This window comes from Thermobia domestica, chromosome 15 (assembly GCF_964235325.1).
Source record: "Thermobia domestica chromosome 15, izTheDome1.hap1.1, whole genome shotgun sequence".
Classification (NCBI taxonomy): Eukaryota; Metazoa; Arthropoda; class Insecta; order Zygentoma; family Lepismatidae; genus Thermobia; species Thermobia domestica.
The window spans coordinates 118,751,269-118,763,635 of record NC_137468.1 but is presented as its reverse complement, the minus strand read 5'-3'; the positions used below and the strand labels follow the sequence as shown (position 1 = coordinate 118,763,635).

Below are 12,367 nucleotides of genomic sequence, written 5' to 3'. Positions count from 1 at the left end.
TTGATGTATCACATTGTTTCGTTTTATAGATATATAACTGTATGAATTCATAATACAAAACTGAAATACAGAAAAATAAAATTAAAAAAAAGTGATTTTCGCAGGGCATCTTATGTAAAGGGCGCCTTGTATTCTTCACAGGTTCTGTACTACCAGTCAGTATTTGAATTTATTATACAAAGCTCGTATACAGGTTAACTAAAACCACTTATCTATAATGTGATGTTGTGTAGGGCGCCTTATGTAAAGGGCGCACTGTACCTTTCACGGGTTCTTCGCCAACAGTAATTGTGTGTATTTATTGTACAGAACTGTGCTATACAGAAGAGTAAATAAAATCGTTCATCTTTGATGTGGTCTCGGAAGGGCGCCTAATGAAAAGGGCGCACTGCACATTTCACGGGTTCTTTACCAATAAAAGTGTAAGAATTTATTACTAAAAACTTGTACCTTTATTTATACTGTGATATTTCGGAGGGCGCACCGGGACACGTCCCGGTGTCCCGGTGGGCCAGCACGGGTCTGAGTGAACACAATACGTACGTTACATTTTTTTTTTAACCAAGGGGTAATTTTTTGTGACTGAAAGGGCTAGTTTATTTATTGTTGCTAACAAGTAGACCTCACCACTTCGCCGTTGCGTTAGCAAAAGGAAACAACTACTGTCCTAGAGTAGGGTTGAATATAAGACATTGACAAAAATTTTAGCTGCTAATGAGCACTAGAAATATGGGAAAACGAAATAGAAACAGGAATGTGGGAAAGCGAAGTACAATATAATTTGATAGTTGCAAGACCGATATTTTTTCGAAATACATGGAGGAGCAATAGTTATGACTTCAACTATGTAAATCGAGTTAGGTGGGATGTTCTTATGGCATTCCAGATCACGGCCGCCATCTTGAAATCCGCCATATTGGATCGACGTCAACTTTTTCAAATGGAAAGAGGGCCATGTGAGGTATCAAACAACAATGATTTTTTCCACCCAATCTCATACACTAATTAGTTTGTCCATATCTGGAACGGTTTACAACTTACAGGTCTTTCAATGTGGAAAAAATTCGTTGTAACAGATAACTATAGTGACAATGAATATAGCTCCAGAGATAGCATTCTTACTGGACAAAATTACGGCAATGCAAAAAATGAAAGTCCTCAGCATTCATAAAGTGGTTCTGATCTCGCCACTGCGTGTGTGCGTTTGTAGATTCAAACTGAAACTATAAGCAGTTGGGGCAGCACGATGAAGAGAATAGCAATATGGGTTGTCAATGGCATTCCTGGTCGTAGTAGCTACGGTATAATGTAGAAGCTTACGTGCATCGTGTACCATTCTACAGCGACAAACTCTTTGTAAGGAGACAAGTGCAGAAAATATATTATTCTCACTTTGAGTTCTACCCGTGAACTTGGAAGTGCTTGAGAAATAGTTATTTCGTTTATTGCATTAAGCCTGTAATTCTGTGAGGTGCGTGCGTGTGTGTGTGCTAGGGAGAGTGTGTGCAAGCAACAATTATAGTCTAAAAAACGACACACCATGGCGTTAAATAAGGAAAACATTGCTATGTACCTCCTGCAGCAGTTACAGACATTACGGTTCAAGCACAATGCAACAAATATATCAGAACAGGAAAGAGTAATCGCAGATGACATAATTAGATTCCTAGCGGATTAAGACTTGGAATTCGAAATGGAATACAATCTGAATATTCTAGAGGTGGCACATCATGAGATAAACAATCAAGAAGCTAGTGTGGAAGCGGAACGGTATGTGAATTGCTATTGGTCGAATACAGGGAGCAGGAATTCACTTATGCTGGATACCTGAGAATTATTTAATAATAAGGAGGTGCGAAGTACAATAGTTCCACCTGGGAAATTAGTGGAAGTGTAACAAATTCCAAAAGGTACCACCGGCATATTTCAACCTTTGAATGTATTTTTTTAGACAATACAAAACATTGGCGTACTATATGTGATTATGCAATAAAGGACGAATATTTCCATTCAAAACTGCATGACAGAGATACTATTGTCACTCTGCATTCCATTGTGTACAATCAATTTCAGTCTCCTCGCTTCACAGGAATGATTCAATAAGCATTTTGTAAATCAGTATATATTGATGAGCTGATCAAATGGTTCGAAGTGCCGAAGAAGCACGCTTTCAATATTTCCGGCATTAACTTTTGTGATATTTCTGATGCTTCATTTTTCATTAGGTGCTCATTATACTCTGCAAAATTCTGTCTTGACCATTTTATGAATGCTGAGGACTTTCATTTCCTGCATTGCCGTAATTTTGTCCAGTAAGAATGCTATCTCTGGAGCTATATTCATTGTCACTATAGTTATCTGTTACAACGAATTTTTTCCACATTGAAAGACCTGTAAGTTGTAAACCGTTCCAGATATGGACAAACTAATTAGTGTATGAGATTGGGTGGAAAAAATCATTGTTGTTTGATACCTCACATGGCCCTCTTTCCATTTGAAAAAGTTGACGTCGATCCAATATGGCGGATTTCAAGATGGCGGCCGTGATCTGGAATGCCATAAAAACATCCCTCCTAACTCGATTTACATAGTTGAAGTCATAACTATTGTTCCTCCATGTATTTCGAAAAAATATCGGTCTTGCAACTATCAAATTGTATTGTACTTGGCTTTCCCACATTCCTGTTTCTATTTCGTTTTCCCATATTTCTAGTGCTCATTAGCAGCTAAAATTTTTGTCAATATCTTATATTCAACCCTACTCTAGGACAGTAGTTGTTTCCTTTTGCTAACGCAACGGCGAAGTGGTGAGGTCTACTTGTAAGTTGATAGATTTAATAAAATTCTTGTTATTATAATTGTTATATAATCACTTGTATGTATTGATGTGGAAGGGCATTGACTCATTTTGATCCTTCATAGTTCTGTGATGTGTCCGTTTGTGCTTAATATTACCCTCCCCCCGATACGAATGATCTATATGCACACTGTTGTGGGTCTCATTCCGTATTAGTCTTCGCAAATTTTGCGGAGCGTAATACAACAAATTTCAGAAAAGCAATTATAACTGATACGCCTATTATTGAAAACTAAAACGAAATTTTCGAGTGGCGTTGACGCAATTTGTTTACGGAATAAAATTCATTGTGTTGTAGAAAAAAATGTTCCTCGTTTGGGAAAATTTATTTGAGTGGCTAAACGAAGGAATAATTATGAAACAGAGAAGTTAGGTGTTGCAGAATTGTACTTCCCTCAAAGTATGTAGAAATTTTATATAACGATGTAAATTATGAAGACAAACAGTACCAAAATATTATTGAAATAAAAATATATGATTCTGGTACTGGGTGGGATGCTCAACGTCAGAGAATGTGCTTTCGCGATCTTTAGTTGGAGGGGGAGAAGAAGTGAAAAGAACATAAGAAGATATCCTTCATTAAGTGATATCAAATTGAACTTTAATCGAAAATGTTGAAAATCGGAGGACAGGCGCTGATTACAAGCGTTCAAAGGTAAGAAATTTATCAGAGAACGTAAGGAATTCGTTGGTGTTCTATATATAAATATCGAGTTAACTCGACTGAAGGTCAGAGATATCTGCTATCTGGGGTCCCTATGTTATCTTCAAGCGAGGCAAATAAGCATACTAGATAAATTAGCATTTTATTGCTAAAATAATCATTCAGAATTTATTAACCAAAGATGGTTTTATAATGGGTTTTCCTTATAATGAAATCACCATGTGAGAAAATGTCAGAAATTGAGTACATTTTCCAAGTTATTCAATATTAAAATTCATCTCGCGCGCTTGTTATTGTGAATATATGGTGCAGATTTATTGTACGGAGGATCCATGTATGTAGTCATTGCATACATACTTCATTTGGTAATAGTATACTTGAGAACCCCCTGATCTGCGTTTCTTCTGTGTTCTATTACCACTTCTACATGAAATACCATAAATTTTCTACGTAGTGCAATAGTAAGAAGTATCCATGTGCACAAGAAATGCGATATGCGTTAAATTCCCCCTTCCCCACACACACATAGTCATAGATAAAGTACAAGGGCACTACACATGCATATATAAAGTACAGGTATGTTCTTCTATTTTCGTATCAGTCGGTAAGTAAATACAAGTCGCTTTGTTACCCCCTTTGTAAGTTCGTACATACTCGATGAATAATCCCTAAAAGTATGAGCGTCCTGCTCCTTGCGGGAACTGATGCAGCTTCATGTATACTATATCTCTTCTTTTCTTTAGTAAATCGACTCTCTGTATCTTAATCATTTTTGGGATGTAGATTTATATTTCTCTGTGCAGATTAACTTGTTACAAAGACATTAGTGTCAGATTGTTGTATGCAAATAAGCTTGATACGACTACGCTTGTTATGCCGCAAGTAGCTGTCGTCAGCTTTTGCGCTAATGTATACAGATGATACAAGGCTGTTGGAATTTTCCCCAGCTCAAAAATTCCCAGTGTGTGAAAACCCACCTTCCAAATATACGTCAAAACTTGGATTGAAATAATAAACTTAGTGTGATTATAATCACTTTCTTCAATCGTGTTTCTTAGTACATACCTGGTTTCAGAGTTGGCGTTAAATAGCTATGTCTTTATCAAAAGAACAACATAAGATCAGAATAGGCCCTAGCACTGAAAAAAGTTTGATAATCACGCATAACAAATTTTTGTTTGTGCTCGATTAAATTCGCTGTAACAATGTTTAATTATAATCTATTATATTAAAATAAAAAACAATCTTGTTTGTGATCGCATCACGGGGAAACAGCTAAACAGTACTAAATTAGTTTTTAGATGTAATTATCATGTACCTCGATCGGACTTTTACGTGTGATTTAGGGATGTACCGACAGTACCGGCGGAAGGGCCGGGCAACCGCCCGGGGCGCCAAATTTTAGGGGAGTGTGGGGGGCGCCAAAATCCTTGCTAAATTTATATTATTGTAAACGGTGAACTAAAAATTAACTTTTTCATAAATTGCGTACCAACATTGGTTACTACCTCATGCCATAGGCCTCACTCTTTATAACAACCCCGGTTTCTTCTTGAATCTCCTATAAAGGAAATACCTTTATCCCTTCACCTTATTTGTCTATAAAAAGATCTCCGCTGACAAAGCTAAAGGCTATTGTTGAGAGTTGGGAGTTTTGAGCAACAATAACACGCTCTGACACTTACAACCGCCGCGGTGCCGACAATTGCACTCCTTGTGACAAAGCTATGTCGGCCGCTCTAACAATACACACAATCAATATTGAGTTATCGGCAACCAAAAAGAAATTAGTCCTGTTTGTACTGTCAAATGTGTCGTGAAAGAAAATTATAAATCAGAAGTCATGTACATGTAGTGCAGGCTTCATGCTGTGCGTGTTCTTCTTTTGTCTCCTGAATTTCGACTCTTAGTAGTAGAATCATGGCGTTAATGTGTTCTTTATCAACATGTCGAAAAAAAAAGCCTTCTGGAAATGTATACAGAAAAAGAAGAGCACAATTAGCGGCTGGAAATGAGAAACAGGCAGCAGCATTAAAGAAATTCTTTCATACTCCTGAAACAGCCATTAATGAAAGTGAAAACGTAGAACCAGAGAATGAGGAAACCAGCAAGAAATCGACAAATATTCCAGAAGATAACAACACAGTACAGCAAGGTGACCAGACGTCCCGTTTTAGCCGGGACAGTCCCTTTTATCCAACCGTTGTCCCGTTTTTATCTGATTCTCAAACGGGACGCCTAAATATCCCGTTTTTAAACAAAAATGACAGATGTCCCGTAATAATTATTCAAAATATAAATGGTCAATGCAAATTCTACACTCTTCCATACCAAAACTCATTGGGAAGGTTGAGCCGTGTCTGAAACTTCTGAATGTTCAAATGAGAATTGAGTGTTCTGTGGTTGAAGTGGGAATTGAGTTCGATTTCTGAGTGTTCAAGTAGTTAAAAGTATTGTTGGGTAGTATTTAAGTTAAAGACGCTGTGTTATCATTCTTACTTGTGTATTTTGTAAATTGAAAACACTGTGAAGTCCCAAAATACAATCTGGAAGTCACATGTTTATCCCCCCCCCCCTCCGGTGTCGCCGATTCGTATGTGTCCCGTTTTTACAAGTAAAAATTCTGGTCACCTTGCAGTACAGGTAAGTAGGCCTACATTACGTAACGTATTTTCGTTTTATTACGTTTAATAGAGAAGAGGTGTTTACACACGTAGCGTCTTAGCAGGCTGGGGTGGGTAGGGTGGCGGCCTCTCAGATAGGCGGCGTACTTCAGGCTCAAAGAAAGTTCGTTCCCCATTGATATAACTAGCAATAATTACATTCTATACCAACACTGATGCTTGATACATGTACCAAAGCGATAAGACTTTTACTCGTTAGATGTGTATTAACCAACTTTAGCTGTTTTTCAACCATTCATCTATTAATTAAGTAGAGGGCCTCAATAGTCTAGAGGTTAAAGCGTTGGACTGATGTCTACGTGCTCCTGGGTTCAATCCCCGGACTTTCCGCTTTTCAACGGCAGGAATACTGGGGAGTCACATGAATAAAGATATGACGGTCACTTGGCCTTCTCTTTGGCAGTTAACAAGGTTGTTTATGTATATATGTGTAAATAAATGCTGTATCGCATCATCAATCTTAATTTTATATAAATCGTTGTTTCTGGAATCGTTCTGTAAAATTCTAATCAGTGACGTAGAATATTTTGCATGCTCATGTGTAAATAATAGTTTCGTATATCGTTAACCAAAACTTACTCTGTGTATTTAACTGACAAAAGTTAAGATCTTACTCAGTTTGATAATTGATTCTTATAGTTATAGTTATAGAGTTCAAGGAGTTATCCTTTAAAAGCAGCTATCTGTAAGGTAGCATAGCAAATTTAAATTCAGTAATACCAATGGGTTGTAGGGGGCGCCATATGGATTCTTTGCCCGGGTGATATTTTCCCCTTCCGCCGGCCCTGTGTACCGATACCACTTTTTCACCGAAACCTGATACCGATACCAATACTTTTGGACACATTTCTTCTATATTATTAGGAATTTTCAGAATAATGAAATGATCAACATTGTAATAGGGTATATTAGATATAAGGCCAAAATTTGACATACAAAGACGAAAAAGGAGAATTTCGTATTAGGTACCACACAAATAATATATTTCCTTTAAATTTAATCGAGTTCACGTAAAATGAATTAAAAAGCAGCAAATGCTTATAGTGTAAACTTAATTCTAAGAGTCAGTGATCGATATTTAGCGTGTTAATGTACTTTAACAGTTACATTGCATTTACTAGTCTCTGTTACATATATACAGTGGCGGCATTGACTAGTCTCTATTACATATATACAGTGGCTGCAATTAGACGTTAAAAGTGTGTGTGTGGGAGGGGCAAGACATGATCTGAATATTTGTGTATCAATGTTAGTGTTCCTGATTGTCTCTAACACTGTTTGACGAAAGGTTGTATAATTTATAGGATACTATTTTTTTCAGTTAAAGTACCATATATCGTATTTCATTTTATTAAGTAAATTGACAAGAGCAACGGAAGTAGGTACTAGCCCTTTGTACTCTTAAACAACGAAGAGTTGATTCCTTACTCATGAACATCTTAAAATTCTGTCTGGAAAATTGCGTGATTTGGCCAATGGCCAGTTAGTGGTCACCGGTCACTATTTGGTACCAAAATGTTCACCATCCTCTTAGGTATTGATAAACACCAATATCATCTCTCTATGACTTACCATTCCCAAGATATTGGCCAAAAAAGTTCCGATTTCGGGAGAGTTAAGAAGGCATATCTTGGGAACCGTAAGTCATAGAGAGATGGTATTGGCGTTGATCAATACCTAAGAGGATGGTGAACATTTTGGTACTAGATAGTAACCGGTGGCCACTGGCCAACTTGCCACGGTTTCCCAGATATTGGCTTAAGAAGTTCCGATTTCGGAAGATTTAAGTAGCCGTATATCGGGAACCGTAAGTCATAGACAGATGATATTGGTATTGATCAATACCTATGAGGATTGTGAACATTTTGTTAACAAGTAGTAATCGGTGACCACTGGTTATATCTGGATTTTTAGTATATATATACGGTAATAAAAAGTGACAGCTCATAGCTAATTCAACCGATTCCCTAATACGCAGGTTCCAATTATGTAAAATGTATTATCTATTGGATTTAATCAAATACATTTAATATACAATTTCATAAAAATTTCGAAAAGATTAATTCTTTTTAAGTTCGTTCTGACAATGTTCTTCCAGCATTCTCAACTGTTTCTTGTTTTCTGTTCAAAGAAAAAAGCCAACGAAAAGGGCTTTGCTACGTCTGCGAAAAGGGCATTGTTGTGTCTGCTAGTAAGAAAGAAACCTTTTCTTTCACCACCAAGTTGTAACTGCGGAATCTCATAAATGCTGTAGGCAAAACAATGAATAAGGTAGAAGTTGATTCTTATTACTCTCTTTTTAATCAATATTCCTTACTATTAGAAACAGGGTTGGCTGGTTTAAACCAGCTGTTTTTTTTTTTTTTTTTAAACAACTGGTTTAAAAAGAACGAAAAATGCTTTAAATCATGTGAACTTCATGGTGACGTTTCCACATATCAAACCATCCGCATTACGTTTATCTACTTTTCACCTTTTAATCAAGGGATCCTGTGTTTAATTCTTGGTCGAACCACAACCCATCTTTCAAGTGAAACCAAGTAGCGATTCGAGGTGTCCCTCTAAGCGAAAGTCTTCTCCGTGATAACCTTGGTATTTCATAAGGATGTTAAGCCTAAACATACTAAATGAAACCAAATTATGTATTTCTACTTTAATGAATGCCTGTTTTATAAAGAAGCCAAAGTTGCTTAAATATGTTGATAGAAATTGCCAAATTTATCAGCTTCCAACATGAGCTTGGATTTGACTTGGTTTCAATTTTATTGAATGATTTCTACATACCAAATTTATAATTTAATACCTCAGTTTTAGCGTAGTGATTATGATACGTTGACCTTAAAATTTTACATACAAATACATTTAAAGTAATAACAGGATTTTCCCAATGGCTAAGGCGGGAGTTTCCCGATTTATATATAATTCTGTATAATGTTTTTACTTGTGTAACTGTTTATCTTTTTGTCCCTTTGAAATGACTCTTGACAATTATATTAAGAAGTAGTCCTATGTAAAGATCAGTACAACGTATTTTTTATCAGGAGTCCTTCATGAGTAAGTTGGCAATAGCATTTGTGACCAATTAGTCCCGGTTTCGTGTCTAAATGGACAATTTCTCTTGGGTGTAAGCCGAAAAGCTGTTTGGATTCCGCTTTAAGCTCATGTGACCCCTTCCAGCATAACCTTGCTGTTGCGTAATAACACCAAGGCGAAACAAACTAATTTCTGTCCATATTTAATATAAATACATAGAGTAAATTATTTAAACCAAAAAAACCTGGTTTAAACCAAAAAAAAAAAAAAAACTGGTTTAAACAAAAAACCTGGTTTTTTGTTTTTTTCTTCAATAAAAACCCTGTCTTTTGCCAACCCTGATTAGAAAGAAATGAAATCTTTAAGTTTTACGTCCCACGGTTATGCCGTGATTAGAAAGAAGAAAGAACATTATAATAATTATCGATTTTTGTGAAATTAAAGAATAACTTGTGAAAGACTTTTCTTGTTTTGGGAAATGTTCTCTCAATTAGTTTCAAAGTGGCTGACTAATATCGAGATCTTGTAAGAAGAAATGAAAGTACGCTGGAATTAAAGGTTAATTTTTTTGACCATTTTCGGTGGCAATTAAAATGCAATTCATGTAGCTTTCGGAACTCCACGGGAAGACAAATAACCAGTACGTACTCACGGCAAATGTTATATGGCCCATTTTTTCTATGAACCAGTAATACGTACGAAAACTTTACATTTCCAAATGAAACTATATACATTAAGGGGTTACTTCAAAAAAGTGGGGAAACTGCCCCCTCCTGCCCTCTAATCGCCGCTCCTGCATACATATAATGCAAACGGATACTACCATTACAAAGTTTTACAAAATTATACGTGGTGAAACAGGTGTTGCTGTGTATACCATTAAAAAAAAAAAAAAAAAAAAAAAAAAAAAAAGTGTTCAAGCAAAGTCGAAAATGATAAAACTGTTTATTAGCTTTAGAATTAATTGTCTTTAACCACTAAGTAGGAGAAAATAAGACAAAGTGAGCGTGTTAAGTGTTTCTTCCATAGCATTTTCTCGTTTGGGACTCAAATGAGAGGTCTGCTATCCTGACCATGGGCGCCCGAAGGGGAGGGCAGGGTCCTTCCCCCCGCTCACTAAAATGTAATATAGCAGCCATGGAATGGGTTCTCCCTAGAAAATTTTCTTCGGGTGCCCGTGATCCTGACTGAGGACCTTTGGCTTTTCTTCACCATTATTTTAATACGGAGTGACGAAAAATATCAGTTGAGTACGAGTAGTGAAAATCAAGGCGTACACATGTACAAAGAAATTGATGAAATATAAATGTCACTCTTAATATTAAACAAATTGAAAATACTGTAGTTCGTAAAATGTATCGGTTGGAACATGTGTCCATTTGCCGATACCGATACTCCCAAAAGTTGCCGATATCACCAATACCGATATATTGGTACATCCCTAAAATGCGTATTGTAAAGAGAACGGGGAGCGGAGGGTGAAAATTGTGCAAAAAATTGAGTATCTCACAATTATGTCAAATTACGGAAATGAAACTCGATATATAAACTCCTTATCATAAATAAGAGGACATAAGATTTCTTTCGTGGCTAAGCGGTTGGCGCGGGAGGTTCGATTTCCGGAGGGAGCTCATGTGGTTTGGATTCCACGTTAATCAGTAGGTCCCGTCTCATATCGTCTCGCTGCTGAAAGGGACTTTAAACTCAAAATCAATAAGTGGACACACATTCCAGTATTTTTGAAAATTTCCGTTTTTAGGGGAGAAGGATTTTCTATACCTTTCTTCACATTGACAGTGATGTTGCCTGTTGCTTGTGATCGCATCACGGGGCAACGGTTGAACACAGTTTGAAACGTAGTAGCTACCTTCAGTTTATTTTTTTTATTTTTATTTATTTATTTATTTATTATTATTATTTTTTTTTTTCGTGTAACGTGGGTTCCTGTCACCACGGCATGGTGCGTCCTCAGGTTGCGGATGAGGAGAAGGTCTCTAGCACATTGACTGCCATTGTGTTACTGAAAATATACCTCTTCTGGGCCAATACGATTTTCTTCTTTCAGACCAAATGTAAAGTAATTATATATACATAACATTTCAAAACAATGAACGGTAAGCTCATTGTTGACGTTTTTTGTATGTGTATGCTTTCTTACGCACGCGGCGCAGGGTTGAAATTTTACCTTGTACGCCACGTGTATTCGATTTCATACACGCAAAAGTTTGTATTATTTTTAGCATATTTTGCCTGTTTTGTTTGTATCAAATTAATTTCAAATTGTGGTGAAATAAATGTTGTCTGCACCCAATCCCTGTGCTTTGTCACACACACACACACAAAAAAAAAAAAAAAAGTTTTAAAAAATCCAACTCTGACAATTAGGCTATTATAGAAAGATTTATTATTTTCCAACAATGAAAACTATTTATGACATGGCTTTGCAACAGTGATAAAAACAACTGAATGCTATGTGAATGCTGCAATTTTGTTGTGAGTCGTGAATATTATTGTTCTATATTTCCTGTGAGAAATGGATGAGGACCAGATTAGACTTTACCTTCACGACGATGAAGAATTGAGTGATATGAGTGGTGAGGATCTAAATTACGATTCTGATCAGGACCCTGAGTATCTTCCAAGCGAGGATTGTGATGACTGTTCAACTTCCTACAACCAGAGGCTAGAAATCACATCATCTTCGAGTCAATCGCCTTGTGGTGATCATCAAGACAGTGATAATAATGAGGAAGAAGCTACAGTCCAACAAGCGGATACTTCTCAGAACACTCGCCGTGATTTCAGTAACTTATTCTGGGATATTCCAAGGGGTAAGCAACCCAATATTCAATTCAATGGAAGAGCGGGAATAGATCCAGATTTGGCGGCAACGTTATCATTAGGTGAACCTCGAGATTTTTTCAGTTCTTCATAAATGATGACATAATACAAGTAATGGTCGATCAAACAAACCTTTGTGCAACACAAGTTATGTTGGACAGTGATGTGAGCCCGCATTCTAGACTTCACAATTGGGAGCCTACCACCAGTGAAGAAATTAAAAAATTCCTTGGTCTGTTAGGGTGGATGGGCTTAGTAATTATATATACAAATTCAAAACAATGAACG

The 12,367-nt window shown here is 36.6% G+C and overlaps 1 protein-coding gene across 1 annotated transcript in view; it reads left to right on the top strand.

Annotated features, from left to right (window-relative positions):
- Window positions 1–3,296: 3,296 nt before the first annotated feature.
- Window positions 3,297–12,367, top strand: part of P5CDh1 (delta-1-Pyrroline-5-carboxylate dehydrogenase 1) — a 183,244-nt gene continuing 174,173 nt past the window's right edge. Inside the window, exon 1 of the mRNA XM_081740093.1 lies at window positions 3,297–3,512. Within this exon, the coding sequence (XP_081596219.1) occupies window positions 3,469–3,512 (44 nt within the window). The 5' untranslated portion in view covers window positions 3,297–3,468. The remainder of the gene's footprint in view (window positions 3,513–12,367) is intronic.